Source organism: Apteryx mantelli, chromosome 1 (assembly GCF_036417845.1).
Source record: "Apteryx mantelli isolate bAptMan1 chromosome 1, bAptMan1.hap1, whole genome shotgun sequence".
Taxonomy (NCBI): Eukaryota; Metazoa; Chordata; class Aves; order Apterygiformes; family Apterygidae; genus Apteryx; species Apteryx mantelli.
The window spans coordinates 188,652,700-188,675,050 of record NC_089978.1 but is presented as its reverse complement, the minus strand read 5'-3'; the positions used below and the strand labels follow the sequence as shown (position 1 = coordinate 188,675,050).

General features: G+C 40.4%; 1 protein-coding gene across 1 annotated transcript in view; it reads right to left on the bottom strand.

Annotated features, from left to right (window-relative positions):
* Window positions 1–13,102: 13,102 nt before the first annotated feature.
* The window catches only part of NELL2 (neural EGFL like 2), a 151,297-nt gene continuing 142,048 nt past the window's right edge, over window positions 13,103–22,351 (bottom strand). Inside the window, exons 17-20 of the mRNA XM_067314413.1 lie at window positions 20,620–20,813; window positions 19,460–19,636; window positions 17,108–17,332; window positions 13,103–13,874 (exon numbers count right to left, since the gene is read on the bottom strand). Of these exons, the coding sequence (XP_067170514.1) occupies window positions 13,824–13,874; window positions 17,108–17,332; window positions 19,460–19,636; window positions 20,620–20,813 (647 nt within the window). The 3' untranslated portion in view covers window positions 13,103–13,823. The remainder of the gene's footprint in view (window positions 13,875–17,107; window positions 17,333–19,459; window positions 19,637–20,619; window positions 20,814–22,351) is intronic.

Below are 22,351 nucleotides of genomic sequence, written 5' to 3'. Positions count from 1 at the left end.
ACTCCTTGCACAAGGTTTGGGAAACGCTGCGTGCCCAAGGGCGGTATTTGCAAAAACCAACCTCCTGAATGAGAAAAGGCCGACCCGGCTACAAATGAGTGTCAAGGAGGGGTGGTAGGATCTAACCTTTCAGGGACTGAGATGCCTGTTCTTAGCTGGAATTCTTGTTTGTGTTGTCTTTTTTGGAGGTAAGCCCTTTTGCCAAAGCCAGGGTGGAATTAGGGCTTTCCTAGGAAAATGATGATAGAGCTGCTCTATTTTTTTTACCTGAAATACTGTGTCCAAAACACCTGCTACATCTACAGGTATGCCTTCCATTATACTTTGTCGTTCAGGAGAGTAAAGCTATTAAAAAACAGCGTGCTCTGGACTGGAAAGCTTCCCAGGAGCTTGACACTCTCTTCATTCTACTGAAGCATTTCCTCTTTGCTTTAAATATTCATTACATCAATGAAAGGTGCAGGAGAATGACTTTCCTGACTAATTTGCAGTTCCATTCTTTGCCAATGCATAGTTTATTATAATCAGCATCTAATGAGAGCTCGTGACTCCAAAATTCCCTACAGGAGGTATCCACAATAACCATGTGAGAACTCACTAGAAACCCCTTAAAGCCAGCAGTCTCCTGAACCTCATCCAGTTCATACCCTTGCCAGCATGCTCTTGGATAGGTGACGGTAGGGACCACTGCCTCCAGCCCTTGCTTTCGAAAGCTGGGCAAAGACATTTTGTGATTGTATTGATCAGACCAGACACAGCTGATGAGATTTTTTTGGATCCCATCAGGTTTTCAGCAGGACCTAGGTGCTGAGCTATCTAGCATGTATGGTCTGAGACAAGTTAAATCCAGTGCGTTTGTTTGGGATTTGGGCACGTGTTTGTATGTCTGAGCTGTACAGCCAAGCAACATATTAAAAAAAGATCAGGACTGTGTAGTTTCAGTTGCACACTTCAAATAATGTAAAGAATGCCTTATGTTTTAAACACCCCCCCCCCCAACCCAATGACTTGTAGTCCAGTGAAGGCATGCCGGGGAGGTTTCTCCTTATTAACTTTAGGGAGCCTGTATTCCCCACTCTGGTGTTCCCCATTTCTATTGATTTATGATGCTTAGTTTTTTCTTCTTTTAGCTTTCAGATTCAGGCCTAGAAGCATATTTGTTCAACTAGATTTGGAGTCATAAAAAAATTGAAATGCACTAAGAAGTGGTAGTTTTGGTTGACTGATTTATATAGTGAGCAAAGTAAAGTGGCTGTGACCTTTGGCAATCACAAAATCGGGAGACAAAAGAGAGGCTCACCAGTATGCCACTACATGGGAAGCCAACCACTTTTGTTCATGAAGGCAGGATGCTGGTCTTCTAAATTGCCTGTCATTCATGCAATACATAGTCTATGTGTTCATTTTTTAACAGCCCTGTTGGGTTTTCCAGGGATGCTGGATGTTCCTCAGTGTCTTGTTTTGTTTTAGTGGTCAGAGTATTAAATATGAAAGCAATGCAGACCTAATGAGTGAAATCATCGTGCATACAGTGCCAGGAACCTCTGCAAATAAATCCCAGTAATATAGTCAAGAGAAAGGAAAGGAAAAGGGAGAAGGAAAAGTGCCCAAGCTGGGCCACTGGTTATTTTTTCTGTCCTATTAGTGACACCCAAAGAAAGGAGAAAAGTCCTTCACACAGAGTTTGAGCACCACTATTAAAGGGAAGGGGATAAGTTTCTTTCATCTAAATTAATTTCCTTCTTGGTCAGTCGAGCAGCCTGTGTGCATTTGTGCCTTCTACGAGGTTCACTGGCTTAAATTCTTCCATGTTAGTGCAAATCAATTGTGATCAAACAGGGAGAACCAGGTACATTGCCCGTCTGTTATCACTTAAATCTGAGAGGAACTCTACTGTGCCATAAGATGCCGTTGTTTCTGCTCTTCTGCATTGACCTAATACTTTCAGAGGGTTTATTATTTATGGAGACAATTTTAGCTCTAATGTAAAATACGTTGTTCTTTTTGAAAAACCAAACCACACTGTATTAAGCATGAAACGCATGGAATTTTTTATACTGTTAGATCTTGATAAGCGCTAGGAAGTGCACTTTGTATCAGTCCTTGCAGCCGTTGTAGTTGATTTTTTATTAATGCCTCCCTTGTAATTCTCTGTTTGCTTCTAGACAGGGAATAGACAGGGAATAAAATGGGAACTTTCCAGTGACTAATTTAACATTTTTGAATTCCATGAATGTTAACAAAAGACAGTGCAGTCCAGTGAATAAAAGCTACCTAGTAAGTTCAAAATGACACTGAGATTATATCCCCTGTGGGTTGTTTTTTTATTAAAAATCATTCATTTTATGCTTGTTGTTCTCCTGCAAGACAGTATTTTTGAAAAGATTTAGCAGTGCATAAATGAATCGGGCAGCTTCATGATCAACTGTCACTCTGTTTATTTGATTAACTCTAAATCTGTGTGGGCTGTGAGGGCTGAGAAGCTGTTAGCAGTGGGCCTTCAGTCTGCAGCATTCAACTTGCCATCTCTGATGGGCACTTATTAAATGGGGTGGGAAAGCCCAAACCGCAGGGCTGGGGGAATGTGCTGGCCGCCGGCGCTTCTTCTCCTTCCACCCCACGCCTGGCTGCAACTGGGCATCCAGGATGCAAGCGTCACAGGCAAAAATGAGACCCAGCAAAAGGCAGCATGATGAGGCTCTACGCAATGTCAAAGAAGGTCGTGTCACATGTTTTTGGGTGCATCCAGCATTTGTCGTTGTTGTCGTTTCAGCAAAATGAGAAATGTTTTTCACATTACTGTGGCAGGGAGAAGGAGCAGGTCCCAAACCCAACGAAGCAGAGAAGGGACTTAAACTCAAGGTCCCCACAACCCAGAAGGGCACCAAAATGTGCCACTGGGATGGAGATGCCTGTGAGTGGAGCTTTTGATTTAAGAGTAATTCTAATTCAGCCCAAAGAGCTCTTGAAATAAAGCATTCACCTCATTTATTACTTCTCTGTGAAAACACACAACTTGAAGGAAATGCTTCAGCAAAAAATTCTCAAGTTCTGTTTATTTCTTCAGGCTAAGCATTTTCAGATATATACCTTACAGATTCAGGCCACGATAAAAAACATTCTTCAAGGACAGACTATGATTTGACCTATTATTGCACCTTCACATGTAAAAATTCAGTTCTGACGATACACATTATCCAGTGATCGTCTACATATATTTTCATCAATTGCATGGAAAAAAATGTTTGTTGCTTTAATGGGGTACATGGACAAAACAATAACACAGACCAAGTATGAAAAAAATACAGAGCTGAAGAACTGTTATTGTGCAGAACTAAAGGCAATTAAGAGGGAAAATTCTGTTTGGAGTTAAAAAGTAGTTTTGTCTCAGTATAAATATAAATGAGCTTTCCATTGCTTCTGTTCTTTTCTTTTTTCTTTTTTGTTTCTTCTGAGATAGAAGCTATTATTCTGACCAAAAAGAAGGGAGGGAAATTAAAAGCAGTTGTACAAATAGCATCAAAATTTGTTCCATTTGAACTTTTGCCTATGAACTAAATACGATAAGGATTAGCTCAGGCTACAAATCAAAGTGGAGTTAAGAAATGTCAGGTATGTTAACGAGCAGGGAGACAGTTATCAGGAAGCCACCGGGAAAGTAATCTTCCCACTAAGCCATTGCAGCTACGCGAACTGGTTGCATGTGTAATTGGGGGCAGCAAGGCACACAATTAGCCAGGTTCGACCCTTTTCAGATGCGTGGGGTTTCAGCCGCACGGCTGCAAGTCATTCTGCCTCTGTGTGTGCAATTTTGTGCATTGCTGCCCCTAATCATCCGCTCTTTGAAAATCCTGCCCTGTATCGAGTGGATCCGAACATCTGCAACGCTTAAAGGGACACGGTCAGGTCCCTCCTGATGCTACCAAAGCCAAGCTACCTCTTAAAAAACAAAACTGCTTTAAAAGAGATTTGACATTTTTCTCTGTGCCTCAGACAATCGAACCAGACTAACTTTATTCCTAGTCAGCATCATCATTTGCAGGTTGATATGTTTATAATGTCTTTGAACATCATCCTTGAGGAGAAAGTGAAGGGAAGAGGACCACATTTGTACCATGCCAGATATGATGGGCATGTGCTCAAAGGCCTTACAGAAAAACATAGGCTTAACTGAGGTCAACAGCACTCTTTCATTTAGCATGTGTATAAAGATTTTAGGGGTTGTGGCCACATCAGTTACAGTGTTGTCCTAATGCTGGAAGGTTTGTTACAGATGTTTTCCTTCAAAACTAGGTGCATTTAAGCTGTATCTATTCTAAGGGTATTGCTAGACAGTCCCAAGTGGTGACAATAATACGGATTAATAACTTTCTGAAGAACTTCAGTCAAAATTCGGTAGCTGTCATGTGCACACTCCTTGTTCACAGTAATGCAAGGACAGAAGACTCATCTCTACCACAGCAGAGAAGAGGTAACAACATCCTGCTATAGCCCCCAATTGCTCCCCTATCATCATGTATGTATGCTATGCATTTAGGTGTGTTTAATCAGTCACTGAAGGTCTTTAAAGCTCAGCAGCAGAAGCTTTCGGTCCAGGACACTTTTTCACCCTGAGAAAGTTTTTTAACGGGTGATCAGTATTTGGGCTATGAGGTTGGTACCTTCTCAGGATTTTCTGGTTTAGAGCAGTACAGCACTCAGTAAATATAGTATAAATTCACATCTAAGCTCTCACTAAACCAGAGAAAAAAAATTATTACCTTATTCACTTGAAACCATCCTGTGTATTTTTTTCTGTACATGAAAAGCATTCTGGTTGCAGTGAAACCTATGCTTCTATATATTATGATAAATGTCCCCATGTCTAAGTTTTGACTCACCCAATGCAAGAAATGCCTGCAGTTGAGCTTGTATTGATTGATTGCTCAGAAATCCAGGTTTACATTTGTAAACTGTATTAGTGCAAAAATGCTGGAAGAAAGCTGAAGAACACTATAAAACACAGAAATTATTTGGAATACTAAATCAAACAAAAATTTGACTTCACCATTTGTGGGATAATGGCCTATGATTTTCTGTGATCCTCCCTGCTGTGGGGTAAACAGTGGATACAAAGGGTGATTCGCGGTCTGATGCCCATGTCGGGAGGAGTGAGACAACACCCAGGGCGAGGCGGAGGTCTCACCACTCGACATTGCTCTACCCAAAACGACACCTGGGGTGAGGCGGGAGTCTTGCAGCCTGGTGTTGTTGATAGGGGCAAAAGAAAAAAAAGGCCAGCAGCCATTGACATCCTCTGCTGAGCTCAACAAGGACCAAACATCCCACAGTGTTTGACTCAGCCCCACCTCGCCACGAGTATAAATTCAGTGCATAAACAATCCTCCATTTCGAGGACAAGAACACCAACCTACGGACGGGTCGATGGGCCTGGACCTCTCTCCTCCCCAAAACAGGGACGCCTTTTTGGTAAGGTTTGTGCCTCTGACAACCTCAGACGTTACCCTGGGAAAAATACCATTGTTGAAAGCGCTTAATTATCAGTTTGAGCTCAGAAAAGGTAGAATTTGTTGCAGTAAGTGCATTTATCACCGGCAATCCTGAACCTGTTGATCTGTCGCTTTAATAAATTGTTTATTTTGATCAACTTTGTGAACCTGACTCAGTGAAAGCCCTTTTGAGGAGGGCTCTGGCAGGCAAATGTTGATTACCCCTTTTCCTCCCTTCACACGACAGTAACACCATTATGCACACGGGCCAAATTCAGCATCTGCTGACCAGGCATATGCCAGGGTGTGGGATATGTGAACCTAAAATTCTAATAGCTTAAAAAAAACAAATGCAACAGCTGAGAAGCTTTATGTGCAAGTGGATATCACCCACAAGAAGCAGTTCAAATACATGAAGCATGCAAAAATCATTTGAAAGCTTCATGAATGAGGAAAACTTGCTATATAAGGAATAAAACAGATCCCTTAAGTGGCCTGTATAAAAGTGTGAACATCTACAGCTTTGCTGGGACTTGATGAAGCATTTCAAATTTTGGTCGTGGGTGACTGGAGGATTTAGACCTGTGGGAGTACCGTGCAAATTGGCCTTCTGGGCTGCAGATTTTGGAAGCTGTTTCTTTAAAAAATAAATAAAACAGAACCTTGATTTGCTATTCTCCTCATTCGGGAGAAAACACAACAATAATTAAGATTTCAGCAATGAATTTCTCAGCCTGGTTCAAGTCTCAAAGCACTAGCAAACACAGATGAATCTAAACTGTGAAAATTGGGACTAAAATAAGAATTTGATTGCAAACTTATCCAAATTTAGTGAACATCAGGCAGTGCTAATTGTACAGCTCCTTACGAATATTCACAAATGTACAGTGGGAATATAGATATGTTAGCTTTTGTAAAGAGATGTTTAACACTGACTGAAACCTCTGTAGCAACACTAGCGGTCTCTAGCCCTAGAAGTGATGAATTCAATTTACGAATGCCTGAAGGCATGACAAAATAACATGATCTGTTATGGAAAACATCAGTGCTGGCTTGAGCTGGGCTGGGACTGAAAGTGATCTGCCAGGTATTGGCCTTTACGTTCATAAGGGAGAAATAGGAGGGAACCACACACGATTTGCTGAATAAACTACGAAGCAGGGGGTAATAAAGTCAGCTCTCTATAGGAGTTACAGAACAGCCCATTGCCATCTCCCCAGTGGGTTTCCAGCCAGGGGAAGGCAATGCAATAATTTTGGGTTGAAGGAGTTAATTTGCGGTGGCGGGGCGTTGAAAGTAGCTCCTGCTGCCACCAGGGCCAGAGGGCGCGTGCTGCCTCCAGCGCCGAGCCGGGGCCAGGTGCCTGCGTTTCTGCTGGGCTGTGCTGGTGTCGCTAGGATCGTAGGCACTGGGGATGCAGCTCTCCCTCCTTTGAAGGTACCATCAGCTAAGCTGCCTCTCGAGCTCCCCAAGTGAAGAAAGGGAATTATTTCTTCCTCACCTGCTGTGTTTTTTGCAGGAGCATCAGGGACCATCGAACATAGTTATTACCCAATGGAAACTTAGAATGGCAAAACAGACTAATTAAAAAAGGATCATTTAAGCCGTATCTATACCATTCCCTTACAGAAATGTAAGAAATCTCCCCTGCAAAGGGTCTGCAGTGGGCAAACTGGCCATGGGGAGGGAGGTCAGCAGCAAGCTCCCCCAGCAGCACCTCTGGCGTGGGGGCCGCGAGCACGCAGACAGGGCTCCCAAAACCAAACAGCTTCTCTGGTCCTATCTCTTCTTTGGCCACCCTCCTCTTCCTGCACCTCCCAAAGCCATGGTCCAGCTGCCCCTTAGGACACCCAGCCCAAAATGTCCCCATGTGGCCAACCCTCAGGGCCACCAGTGCAGGAAGGGAAAGCAAGCTTCTCCCTTCCATGGTGGCCCTCTAACCAAAAGCCAGCCATGCGGCACCCTCCAAAGGCCTCCAGAGCAGTGTTATTTTCTTGTGATCACCACTGTTTGGAGGCAGCTTTGCCCCAAGACTTGGGCAGTTTAGGCCTAGTGCCCTTCGTCTTTGAAGAACGATGGTGTGAGCAAGACCATGGTGCCCTCTCCTTGCTCTCATTCGTCTGGGACAACGTCTATAGAGCCTAATGACCACACCAATGCTGTAGGGGGGCTGCCCTTCGAGGCTTGATTGCAAGCACCTAGTTTTTGTCCACAACCAGCATGAGTGAGGTGAACAAGGGATTTTTGTCTTGGAAAACAACTAAAAGACTGGTTTCTTGCTTATTCCCAGGGAAACGTATTTTCCAGTTGATGAGCCATTTTCTTCCTGACGTGGAGGCTGTACTTAGCTCTCCAGCGCTTCATGGCCATGTGCTAGTGAGCTCTGCTGGTCCCGGCCAGGCTTGCAGGCATCTCCAGCACCCCAGGCTGCACGGTGGGATGTGAGGTGGGAGCTCCCAGGGGTTCCCGATCCTTCCCCCACCATCCCACAGCACCGGCAAAACGCTCCTATACCCCGCTGTCCCACCATGTCAATGCACCCGTTGACTTCCAGAGCTGAAAGGGGAGTTTTTGCCTTGGGTGGCTGCAAGAGGAGCTAGTCTGAGCTGGGTCGTTCTAGTTGCAGCTTACGGAGGAGCCGGTGGCAGGTACCCAACCAGAGAGCAGACGTGCTCGAAGCCGCCTTTGGCTGGCGCACTGCTCCCCGCCTGCTCCCCATGGTGCTGGTGCCGGCTGGGGGCAGGGTGCAGCAGCTGCCATGCAGTTTTGGGATTCAAACTGGGCCAGTCCCAACCTTGGGAAAAAACATTTGTGTTATGATGGTCCTAAACATTTCTAATATTTTTACCAGACAAGGTCACTAAGAAAATAAATAATAAAGGGCGGTGGCCCACTAGGTCAGATGAAATATTCAAAGGCAGCATCAGCTACAGAGTTGCTTATAAGAAATAAAGTAACCGTGCAAAAGGCTGCATTTTAATTTCCTATTCTCGCTCAGCTCAGCAGTCATTAAAAGCAGGGAGAGGACTGTGTTAGCCTCAGTGGGATTGCTGGTTGTTTTTCTGTTTTGTTTTGTTCCCCCCCCCCCCCATGAAATTGCACTTGATTCAGTACCTTGTTTCTGCTGTTCTATTTAGAATGATGCTCTAGCTGCGGTGATGTACTTCTAGTTATTTTGGCTTTCAGCTATGACTCAGTCCTAAAATAAGTTCTCAAAGACTTTTATTTTACAGTTGCAAGAAATACTGCTGATAGATAAATGACATCCTGGGAGTTACCTTTGAAGTCTAAAATCGTAAAATGATATTACTTACAAAAACAGATTTTAAGATGAAGCATAGTAATTGAGTTTGGCTCTTTTGTGGATGAAATACGATGTGCTCAATAGATTATTGTGCTTTCTAGTAGTTAAAGTTTTATGTTATAGAAATGATCTATGGAAACTGTATTGGTAGAATATAAGGTGCAAATCTCCAGTTACATTAAACAATTTTTATCTGTCATTTTACTGTGTAAACTCTGGCAATAAGAAAATGTTAATCAGCATGGACTTACCTGCTAAGTTTTAGTGCAGGCCTATATGAATAATTGATTTTAAATAATTGTTGTGCTTTTTTTTTTTTTGCATCAGCACTATGCTGAAGAAACAAAAAGGTGAAATAGTGACACGCTATGTGCCATTCACATGGCTGATGAAGAGATCTGAGCTTAACTCAGAAATGCAGTTTGCAACATGGTCTTTTCCTTTTCAGTCTCTTCCTAAAATGGTTCTTCTTACTCAGAAATACAGTAGTGCTCTGTGTTTCTCCTTCCAGGTCAGAGATTTGGCCACCGTGCTAAAGCATCAAGAAGTTTTAAATATTTAATTAAAAATTAAAACAGAAACAGAAGAGATCACCAGAGTTGTGAAAATGGAGAATAAAGAAAAAAACCTGCTGCTCTGACTGGGGCAGAAGATACCGCTGCAGCAGGCTCACCACCGCACTGCAGGACAGACCCCTCTGCTGCTCAGGTGCTCTGGCAATGTCACAGCCACGCTACTCTCTTTATTCATATTACTCTGAAACATTTTCTTTATATATTTAGCAAAAACTATTTGGTGATTTTAACTCACTAACTGGTTTGGGGGCAAATAAAACTGCATTTGCCTGGAAATAAATTACAGTATTTTAAAAGAAATTAGCTGAATTCTATTTTAAGGCTACTTTTAGCTGTGAAATCAAAGGAGTCCCTGTGGTTATGCCTGTTGAGCAAGGCCATGAGCTGAGGACCATCAGTGCTGGTTGCCCAGGGCATCCTCCCCTCACCGCTGACCAGAGTGTAGACACAAGGAAACCATCACAGTGAGAATGGCTGGGTCCACGAAGGAGGAGAAGGCTGGGTTGGAGCCGCCCCAGGAACATCCTGCATTGAGCCAGCAGCTGTTGCTGCTGTACCAAAATGGGAGCCAAGATCTGGGCTTATGAAGCTGGGCTACTCTGAGGTTGGATAAGGTGGAGCTCTCACGGAAGACAAAGACACGTTCTTCACTGTAGAGCACACCCACTAGTACTGAACTAGGTCTTTCCAATAATGAAGAATAAAGTCAATTTTGACATCTTTCAAGTTTTAGATCTTCCCATTAAGTTTTATATCTTCCCATTAAGCTGAAATTTGTGGGCATTAGTACAACTGCTGTGGGTCAAACTAACAGCCCGACTACTCCAGTCTGTATCCTGTTGGCGACAGTGGCCTAAGTGGATGCCTCAAAAAGCACATAAGAAGAAAACTCTCTACTACTCCAGTTTCTCTCTCTTTTCAGGCCAGGGAAGCTACATATTTAGCAACACGTGAAACCAGTCCTTCTATGAACCGGCCTGGTCTCCCTTTGAAATCATGCAAACTTCTGGAGCCCTTCTGCACCAATTATCTCATTGTGCATTTCTGCACACACACATGGACATGCTGGTAAATATTTGTGACCAAAATTCAGCTTCTGTGAAATAAACCTCCTGAGCAACTACTGATATTTCCTTTGAAGACTCATGAATGTGCCCTGATACAGTGGTTTCATGCCAGCTGTGAGAACTGAGACAACCAGACACCTGTTCTTGCCCAATTTGGTAAATTAGTGAGTACCAGAAATTTGCAGCTGAAGAGTTCCATTTTCAGCAGTTTACAATGCTGCTGGTTTTTGTCAACTTGTTTCACCACAGAATTGAATTCAGTGCAACTGAAGACATTTCTGCCTTTATATCTGTAGGTCTATTAACTTAGGGCAATTACTTTGCAGAGAGGTGACAGTTCCTTTATGGAAGTTATTGAATTCTAGTACTGAAAACAATGCATCAATAATGAAAGGTTAGGAAGAGAACACAATATACCTCTTTTACTCTAAGTACATATTTTAGAAAGATAGAAATGTGAATTGTTTTTTATGGACAATATTGCCTGCCGTAGATAATTTAGGCCTGAAACTCAGACATCAATTTTAAATAATATTTAAATTTACTTTTGAGGAAAATCAGAAACATGAACTATTTATTACTGGGTTGACTGAACAGAAAGGAGGTGGGAAGGGGATGAAAGTGAGGGTCATCATGATGTCTCACTGGGGTTTGTTGACCTTTAGAAGAACTCCCAATTAATTAGTAAACTTGAACATTGATAAATTGGATAATATTCACTCAACCCATTCTCATTTTTTATTCAGCAGAGAATTTCAGCTTTGTTCAGCAGAACAGCTTCTCTTTACATACATGTAATATTGACTGACTCTCCAAGGACTTAATTCAAGGTTTAACTATTATGTCTCAACTCCTTGCTCTTTTAGCCTGTTCTTAGTGTTTTGCACTGCCCCTGATAAACCCACAATAGCAGAAAGACCCTACAACACTCAGGTGAGGATAAGAGTGGAAAAGAGATGCTTGTTTTGCATCCATACATCTTTTTAGTTTTGAATAAAAATGGGATTAATGGGGATACTTACAGCTATGCTGTGGATATCTGACCTTCCCTGTGCCAGCTCCACTGCTTTCATTCAGGGCTTTCTACAGCCTCTGACAGAGACTGAGGATTTTGCTCTTGAAAAATGTTTCTCTTTTTCTGTATCTTACAAAAAAAAAGAAAAAAAAAGTCTAGTTTTCATTCATTTCCTATACCTATCTTATTCTTTAATGAAATCGAAGTGTAATTCCTAAACAGTAATATCTTCTGTTAAACCTTCCCTCAGAAATAGGTATGCAGCTGCCACCAAAACCAGCTGGAGCTGTGCCCCTGTTCCTGAGGGCAAGGCATGGCCTCTAGACAATTACGAGGAGGCAGGAAAACACCATACAGAAAGCAGCCTCTTTTTCAAGGAGCTCACACTCGCCTTTAAGAACACTGATTGCAGCTTGCCAGAAACTGGACAACACAGTAAATCCCTTGAGTACCTGTTGTTTGTGGACAAGGTGCCAACGAGGAAAAGGGCTTATTTGGGCTGAAAATCTTCATAGCTTTAATGGTCCAATGTAGAATATCAGTCTAGGTTGTTTGGTTTTTTTTACATTTTTTTCAGATTTTTAGTTTCTTGTTGTCTATATTATTTGCCTTCACAGGCCAGGCATCTCTTGAATTTCCTGCTCCAAAAACATCCAATATGCAGTAGGACTGGGGTGCAAAAGAATACCTATCAGATTCATGCAGTTGCATGGCATTCCTTTGATCTCCTCCTGTCTATGAAACACTGCAAAGTAGCATCTGTTTGAGGGCAAATATTCTGCATTGTGAAAAACATATACACAGACTTCCCTTGTAACCTAATAACATAAAAGGACAATATTAACAGGTTTGCCAGTCCAGGTTGCATAATGATCTATTAAACTGATAAGAAAGATGTTGAAGAGAAATGAGGCATCTTGAAAAGACTACTAGTGCAGTATTTAAAAGAATGCTGCCATTCTGGATGTTTTCCTCCTCTCAGGCTTTGTCTCCACTGTTTGCGATGCATCCCTATACATCCAGCCTTTGCAAACCTTATTCTGTAATTAGTGCTTTATTCCTTATTTCCTTCCCAAAATAACATGGATTTGGTTATGTAGCCTCTTTTATTTACTGTCACAACAGTACAGTTGTGAAAATAGGGTTTGCAAATTTAAGTGATCCCTCCTAATGGATGACTGCCTCTTTATCAGTAAAAATAAATACATTGAAGTGATCCTCATGCATTGAGAGATTTTACAAACACAAGCTGACGAGCTTACAGAAAGACAAACCAACCTATGGCAGCTGGAGAGACCAGGAGTCTAGAGAACACCCCACGTAAACCAGAACAGATGCAATCATGCACAAACGGTGTGTACCTAGTCTGACTGACAACTGGCTGGCATGTAGGGTCTGATCTTTAGCCATATGAATTGTTTTGTTCAATCCACTGTAATGTCTCCCATGTGTGAAGTTATTCATGTGCTCTCAGAAGAATAGCAAAGATATGAAATGATGGGCAAAATGTGCCGGGCAGAAACTCCCACATGTATAGGAGCTAGACAGGAGATATACATTATCTGTAAAGTATAGCTGACTAGCTGTGCTGACAAAGAAGGAACAATAACAACAATGACATCTCTGAAAAGGAAAGGCAACAGAAAGAAACATAAGGTAAGAGAAATATTTATTTAAATTTGCACAATAACGAGCTTATACTGAACAAATTCAATCAAGAAATAATAGTAAGTGCAGTAAAACAAGGAAATATTGATGACTTTTCCCATCAGAAAACATTAAGAAGCCATGCCTGTGCATCACGGTTTTTGTTTTTGTGGGTTTTTTACAATAACTTGTATCTTTTTTTTTCAGAGCACATACTGTACATAACACGTCTTAGCTGCTATGTTCTTTATGCCTGAAGGCCTCACCCTTCTACTCAAATGTCTGCTAAATTCTGCAGTGAGCAAATACATTTATGCAGATCCAAATACAATTAGATAAAAATCTCTGCACCTAGTCAAGTGTTGAACCCTCAAGCTTCGGAAGACCCCGTAAGCACTCCCAGTTGATTTTTGATGTTGACATTGTTATGTACATCATTACAGTGTGTCATTTTACACTAACCTAATATTCTGCATAATGATGTCAGACAGACAAATAGCTAGAAGCTGGGCTTGACCTCACACAAAGGTTTACACATCTGAGATTTTCTTGAGCCCCATAAGTTTCACTCTGATTCAGGTAACTGAGTTCATCACATTCCTGCACTTTAGATGGACAAAACCAATCTAATTTCAGTTTTGATTTTGTACAATTTTTGGTCTAAAGATCTTTTTTGTGAAGGAAATTCTTTAACCAGAAACTGCTTGTGAGAGATGGATGTTAGTGTCACAGTTCCTGAAGGCACTGTGGATCCACTGAGCAACAAACGTGGCCATTCTAAGGGAAGAAACAACAAAAAGAAGAGTTGAATTAATACAAATTTATACAAATTCAGTCAATTTAAGAAGATCAGTTATTTGCAAACACCCATCAGGCTTTAACAAACAGATTTGTAAAATAGGGACAAAAACAAATTTTGATCTGATTCATGAAATTGTCATCCTGTCCTTCCCTCATCCCAGGGAAGGGACGTGATGATTCTTCTAATCGCGCAGTTTGCTGTTGTCTGTATCACAAAGCTACAACAATCAAACTGAAAAAAGCTGAGATCAGTGAAAGACATTCAGCTGATGCAAAGGTATCAGGTATTTGCCCACAGTACACACCAGGCTGTTGAACAAGACAGGACACTGTGTTTTATTTAGCTTAGACAGAAGGGACTAAGAGTTTTATTTAGCACTAAGTGCTTCAGATGAATACATCTAGGCTATAACACTGGCAAAGGTTAATCCATAAGGTTTTCCCCGATAGTCTAGACTTTTTTTTGAGAATATTAGCAAATAAAGGAACAGATTGCCTATGACATGATTGAAGTACTGGAGAAAATATGTTTTCTACATTTCCACTATTTCTTTTCCTCAGTCTGATTCTTACAATGCAAATAAAAAGTGTGCATTATTTTTAAATTACTCCAAATACATTTAGATGACTGAACTGCCAGGATTGATTAAAGACCAAGGTCTGAATCATTCAGATGTTTTCTTTCACTCTTTCTGTGACAGAAGGTTAGACAATCCTAACGTTCACCTCCTTTACTTGTGATTTGAAATGGTTTTGTGGCTAAGTCAGCTTTAGATGATGCCTGGCTTTCTGAATTGTTAAAGGATTTGTGTAAACTTATTTTGCTATAGCTTGGTTAGAGAGGCTTATCCTAGAGCTTTGACCTTCCCTGTGATGTTTCGCAAGAAAAGAGTGGGGTGACACAGGACGAATGAGACAGAACTATACAAATTGAGCATAGCATTAACCTGATCTGGAGGGAGAGGGCTGCTCGCATGCAGAACTAAAATATTAAAATGCCACGAATATGAACAGATATTGTATTTCAAAAAGAATACTGCTCTGTAAAGAGAACTGAATAAGATTTTGCTTGCTGAGGGACAAAGTGGTACCTCTTCACTGTTAAGCATCACTGCCCTGTTGTGTGTTTTGCACTGTGATATTCAAGAATCCATAATGTGGAAAACACAGCTACATATTGAAAATCTGATTTAAACAGCACAATAACTTTTATCAAGGACTCATGTTTGTGACTACCCATTGAAATGCCTAATTCCAGGTAGCTGGGACACTGAACTATAATAATGCAATGGTGTTTTCTATGGGTTCTTAGAGCAGATTTTTACCTGAGCTGTTTTAAATCTATGGGGTTTGGCAGAGTATCTGTTTTAATTGTATATAAGTTCACAATGCAGCAACCGATTTTAGTAATCTATGTATGTGTTTACACTGAATATAAATTAGTCCAGGCTTATGGTTCAATCTTTGCTTAAGAGAAAAGGACAAAAGGGAGCAGCAGACGGATGGACATCAGTAGAACTGATATAAAACAGATTTCTTCTGCAGTGCCATTGATTAGCCATATAACAATGAAAAAGGCATTTCCCATCACTGAATCTCAATGTGCTTTAGAGAAGAACCACACAAAATTAGTCATTTTACTAAAGGTGGGGAAAACAAGGCACAGAAACCTCAGCGACTTGCCCAAGCCCAAGCAGTGCCCTATCCTGTGTTGTGTCTAGGGCCTTCCCCCCGCAGTGCTGTACCCATCACCTGGGCCACCCTGGCAGTGAATCCCAGAGCCCAACGTTGTTCTCAGGCTGGTTTTTCATGGTCTGGCATCTAGAAACCCCAGTAGCAGTGTTTCCACAGGACCTTGTGGGAAGAGACTGGGCCACTGTGAAAATCACCTCTTCCTCACCCTTCGGTTGCAGCTTTCATTTGTTTGTTTTAATTTTCTTCCCCCAAAAGTAACTTTCACCATTAGAGTTGGTGTATGCCACCAGTTATGCACCTCACTAATACAGGTTTGTGCACATAAGCCTGTCTCAATATCCTTGTGCAATAGCTGGCTTTCTAACCATTGGCCACCATGTCAGATCATAGAGTTTTCTCCTAACCATAGACCCACTCTGACATCAAGAAAAAATGCCCGCACTTGATTTAGCATGTACCACTTGCCTAGTAACACGACTATGTTTTCAACAGCAGTGACAACTACTGTTGTGCACAGTATTATGTCAGGCAATCCAGAGAAAGAAGGTGGTGGTGCTTAACAGCTTCTGTTACATGGTCAGTTACTTCCTCTCTCTCCCAGGAGCAAGTAGTAAAATTATGCTATTTTTTATGTGCACCTTTTTGAAGTAGTTCATGGTAGCATGTACTAGAGTTTGGGAAGTTTCCTCCTTGGGAAGGACATAGGATAAAGACCAAAATCAACGCTGAATTTCAGGAGGAGTTACACATCATTTGCACAAATCCTGCTGTCTCTCTCTCCTTGACTACTGTGGAATCACTCTTTGTCATTCTTCACTACTGGATTACCGAAAATATAATCCAATTTACTTAGAGGTTTATTTTGAATAGGAAAAACTTATTTAACTTCCCTCTCTCTTGCATCTTTAAAAAGAGATGCTAGAATTCATGTAAGCCTATAGCCGTAAATTTTTCTCCTCAGGCAACGAGTTCCTTTGACTACAAAAACTATTAGATGCTCTAAACATTGTGTTGACTCTATTATTAATTTTAAAGCAAGAAAACTATATACCTATGTAACTAGTCCCATTATAAAATGTAAAGTACTTGATCATCACAGTCCTCAAGGAGGAAATCAATCAGTTCTGATAACTTTATAGTACCACACAGAGCACGTTTTTTGTGGTCTGATCTTACATATCTGTTTGTTACTGTGTACATTTGCAAGATACCATGGAGCTGTACTGCAATCAAATTTGAAATGAGCTATTCTGATGGAAAAAACAAGCCTTGTAACTTGTTCAAAGCACACTGTGGCACAGGCTGTTGTCCTACTTCTGACCTGTTAGTGCATTAAAGCCATTGTTCTAATACATGCAAGAGTGAAGTTAACGAAAATGAACATTTTTACTCTAACCTCCTCTGCTTTGAAAGCAAGTGTAGACACTGACTATCCATACTCAATGCATTAATATTTATATGCTACAGAACCAGCTGGGAAAGAGGCATCTCAGCTTAACTTTTATGCTCTTTACCTTGCACTGGCAGAGGGTGCACTCTGTGCCATGCTTAATCCAAGAAGATCCAGTGAAGCGAACGACATTGGTTTCGTCCAGACAGGTCTTAGTGATGTCATTACGAATGGTGTCCGCTTGGCAGGGGTCAGTGACACAACGTGGGCAACACTCATTCTCGGGGAGAACACTGAATTCGCAATCCACCTCTGGACATGACAAGGGCCAACAATCAACTTCTCCTTGCTGTTAAAAAAATGTTTCGAGAACAAGAGAAGATTATTAGCTATTGTTTTGATTCATTACTTGTTTTATTACCTGTTTCTCTGACTCAGCATTATGTTCCTTAGCTGACCATTTTTTTCCATCTGGTCCTATTCAGAAGCTAGTGCAGAGAACACTAATATTCATTGCCTGTGGGAAACAACAAGCTGGGTGCTTTCTGCTGCATGCTATTCAGAAAGTGTTAGACTTAACTTATTTCAATGCACCCTGCATCAAGCTGCAACCGAAAATTCTCCCTAAACTTCATGAAATACAGAATACGGATCTTTTCTTGTTAAATCCTACTTCTGCGAGTCACAGAAGCCCTAACAGGACTACATTGCAAAAGTGCTTTGATGTCTCTTTCCTCTAGTTCTGACTTCTGTTCAGATTATTGATTTGCAATAAAAAGCCCTCAACCGTTCATCTCTGGATGGGCTACATTTTTTTTTTTTTGCTATGGTTACAAATTCATTTGCTGTACTAAGGATGTCAAGCTACCAGCAACACAATTTAACGGGGAATGAAAGTGAAAGGACCTCCGCCCACTTACCATCCATTTTCGGTGTTCCAGATTATCTGACTTCCCAACTTAATCTCACTTTCTGCACTTTACATGATGGGTTCAGCACAATCAGAGTATGAAAAGGCCAAATGAGAGACTTGCAGTGAGCCAGAACATTCTTTGGGGAAGTTACTGTACTCCTGTACACAAATCTTAAGATGTCTAATTATTCACTTCAGTTACTGGAAGTTGGGGACAACCTCTATTCAATTCTGAGCAAGGGCCAAATTTTTACAACTATCAGTCAAAGAAAAGATTTGACAGAAGTCTTAAATTCACATTTGTTTTGGAGCAGGTCTATCTCTGACCTAAAAACTTATTCAGGTCATTTGAGCACAGAATGAGTAGTCAGGATTTATGAAGGAGAGGGGAAAGAAAAAAAGCAACATTTGGCCTGGGAAAGAAATTTATTCACAAAAACTGTATCTAATACTCTGAGCAATGGTGAGTTAAATGTCTTCAGAGCAAAAGCTGAAAAAGATCCCCTGGAATTTGTCATAGCTCTGACTTTACTCTTCATGCTGTAGAAAGTATTGTGAAGTTGCTGTTTTATAAAATTCTCATCTGGGTCAATTTTCCTCTTTTTTTGAATCACATGATGCTAAGAATGAAAGCAATCTTAAAACCTGCCACTGATCTTGAACTTTCAATTTATTTCTTGTACTGAAAGTTACCGCCTAAAATATCCCTGTGATAATTGAAGGAAAGCAGGCTTTAGTTACAGAAGTAGCATCCTGAATAAAGAAGAGACATCTATTGAGGTCCCAAGCTGTAGGTTGTCTTTTGTTTTGTTTTGAAAACATTTAATGAAGCACCTGAGAATCTATTTCATCAGATTTTAGCAGTGGTAACACTGAAAGTTAAATTTGTCTACAGGAATTGGTTTCTGGCTGTTACTCATGATGTTCAGACAAGGGAAAGCTGCTAGATGGACTAGGCTTTACCTTTGAAGATTAACTTGAGGTAAAAACTATTTGTTTTTATCTTGGGATTGTTTCTGTCATGGTAACTTCCTGAGCTGCAATATGCAGAAGAGATTTTGCCCAGACTCTGAAATACATGCCTAGGAGAAAGATCACAAGCTTTTAAAATATCTTTTTTCCAAACCTAATTTCATTATTTTGAAAAATACATCAAGTCTTACTAATTTTTCTGTTACTGGAAATGTCTGAATGAATAGATTTTAGTCTATCAAAACCTTAGAAATTATCAGCTGTGATAATAATTTCATATATATTTAGAATTTCCTTGTAAAGCTTCACTGGTCTCTGAATTCATGTGCTGTTGCGTACATTCCACATCCAAATGACCTTCACTCTGCTAAAACAATCTTCATGATTAAGTAATTTCGACTATGTCTATCGTGTCCAAATGCATTTTTGACTAGAACTTGATAATACTGACAAATATCCATGAAAAACAGATTTTGATTATACACATACTCCAGAGGGAACTAAATGGATGCTAATGCACCAAAACGCACACATCAAAATATCTCGCATCCTTTTTTTTTCTGTCTAGTCTGCTGTAATCAGAAGACTTACCAAGCAGCGACACTGCTGACAGTTCTGTATCCAGGTGTCGCCGCTGTTGTAGGAAAGCTCTCCACTTTGATGCAAGCACTGACTGCTGAGCCGTGGGTCACATTCAGGGCAGCAAAATAGGTCAACGGTGGGATTCTCACAGTCGCAGACCATTCGCCGGCACATCACATATCCACTCTGTTGTCGCAAGACAGATAGAGCAACGGCAGAAATTTGCATAACTCCAACAGCAGTTGTACAAAAACTTGATTTGTTGGCATAATTCTAAGCCACTGGCAGATCAAGAAATTTTCCACTATATAACTTCTTCAAAGTACAATTTAAACAGAGGCAGAAACCACAGTACACACTGAGTAAGTACTGTAAGTTCACCTGCAGACTAATAGATCACTGCACATTCTCGGTGTCTTCTGTAAATCCTTCGTACAACCAGTCTTCAGACAGCTCTCGCCTAAGGTGAGAAGACCCAAGGATGCTTCTCTCAAGGGTCAAATTTGAATGGATTGCAATAACTCTGCACTGTTCTCATATGGGTGCTAGCTGAGTCTTGTTTTAAACTTCCAGATTAGTCCTCACTTGTGTAATTATTTACATAAGGAAGACAATGTGTAGTCTGAAATTAAATTCATGCTAATGAAACTTGAGTCTCTGAAATGCTCAGTACTTTGTCAGCATTGTAAAATGGCCCTTCATTCTGCATGAACTTCCTCTACATTCAGCTTGGGATCAGCATCCCACAGCAGATATTTGAGAAAGTTAAGCTGAATTACTCTTCAGATATAGAATCCATCTATATTTATAGCCATCTGCTAGAGATAATGGGTTCAGTCACCAACGCCAATATGTGTCTAGACAGACAGTATCTTTGAGTGACAGTGTCTTTACTCCCACCAAGAAAAGATAGGTTGGCATCTCTGCTAACAAAATAGTACTACATCCTTCTCCCAGTACTGTACAATAAACTTTCCAAGGCAGTCGTATCTGTGCAGGCTGGAGAGAGAAGGCTCTCCCCTAAACACCCTATAAAATAACGCTTTTATGTAGCGCTACCAGCACAGCAGAAAGGGCAGCTAAAACAGGAATTTCACTGGAATCATGATGGTCTTCCCTTCACCCCTACCATCACCTTGCAGAAAAAGCTAGTTTTCATCTCTACTGACCTGGCATGAGCAGACAGAGCACCTGTCATTCTCCAGCACCCAAATCTGACCATTGTGCTTGATTTTGTCTTCATGGATACAGTCTCCTGTGCAGTTCTTGCCATGGGGACATCGACAATCATACCCACCATCCAAGTTAAAGCAAACGGTGTCATTGGCGCAGCTATGCCTTCCAGTTTCACATTCATCAATGTCTGCAAAAACATGCCATGCAATGCTTTTAGATCACATTCAATTAACAAAAATGTTCTTGCTGCAGCCACTATAGATGACTCTTGGCCATTAAGGACTTGAGCTGAAAATTAATCTGCACTTCTTCAGCACAGGGAGAAATAACTTCTAAGTTCATAAAAACATTTTTCAACTCACATCAACTTTAAAAAGAAAAACATTATATTTTGAGTTTTCGTATATATTTTTCTACAGAATGCTACTTGGCAAGCCAGATAGAATGTGAAAATCACAACACAAGAGGAAAAATAATACTTAGCTTATGAAGCCCATTAAGTTTGTGATAACCTACATTCATGAGAGATGTTCAATTAAACAAGAAAGCTGAAAAAACAGTACTATAAAAAATGAGTAAGGCTATAGATAGTTAAAATATTCTAGTTTGTACACCCTAATAAATGATGCAGTTCTTACTTATATGAGCTTACAGGCCAGACATCACCTTTCATGTTAACTTCTTAGCTGTATAGATAGCCTTTGTCTGTAGCATAGAAAATAAAGAACAAAATTAATGTCTCCAGTGAAAAAAAGTAAATGACTTTGAAACAATCATATCTCAAAGAATTCAAGAGTACCTTTAAAGACCTACTTCATCAGTCTACATATAATTATTTTGCAATGACAAACTAGCAGTATACTCTGCCTTATACTTGACTAGCCTTCATTTAGGTTTTTCAGATGTCCATCTGGAGAAAAGTTAGCTGGAAAAAAGTTAGCTTTGAAATGGCATGAGGTAAACAACTATATGTGATATAAATAAAATATGGAAAACACTAGAAGAGTAAGTAGAGGCTAGATCTGTGGCAAGTGTAAATAGCAATAGCTCCACTGAGTTCAATTATAAATTCAATTTCATGACAGTCTGGCCCAAGCTCTTTAATTGGAGTTCATTAAAAAGTAGCACTGTGATATTTAACTATCCAACAGATTGATACGAGACAAAATAAGTAGTAGAATCATGCACGTATCTTTCACAATCAGCATAAAAACTTAATACAACATTCAGTTTTGGTTTCAACAATGGAAATGAAACCTCCTTCAATTCAAGTTTAAAGCAAAATAACTCAATTATTTCAATTCCATGTGGCTGAAGTCAAAAAAAGTAAACAAGTTGCTAACATGAGTATGTATTGGGATGAAAAACAGCATGGAAATTATTAGAATTTCATATATAAATAATCAGCATCGTGAGTTTAGTTCAAATACTGTGTGCAATAATGGTGGATCCATCTTAAAAAAAGTATTGCAAAATTACCAAGGCTTCTGGGAAGAATGAGTAAAATATCATTTGAGAAGATCTGGATAGAAATGTATTGTTCATCTCTAAAAGAACATTAGCAGGAAGGGACATAACCAAAAAATAAAAAAAGAATACTCCAGAAGAGACATGGTGAGAGCTTTTGTTCTCCATATTCCCTAACACACAAGAAAGGGGATAGCAAACAAAAGTGAAAGACAACAAATTCAAGTCTGACAAAAGGAAATAATTTTTTCATACAAT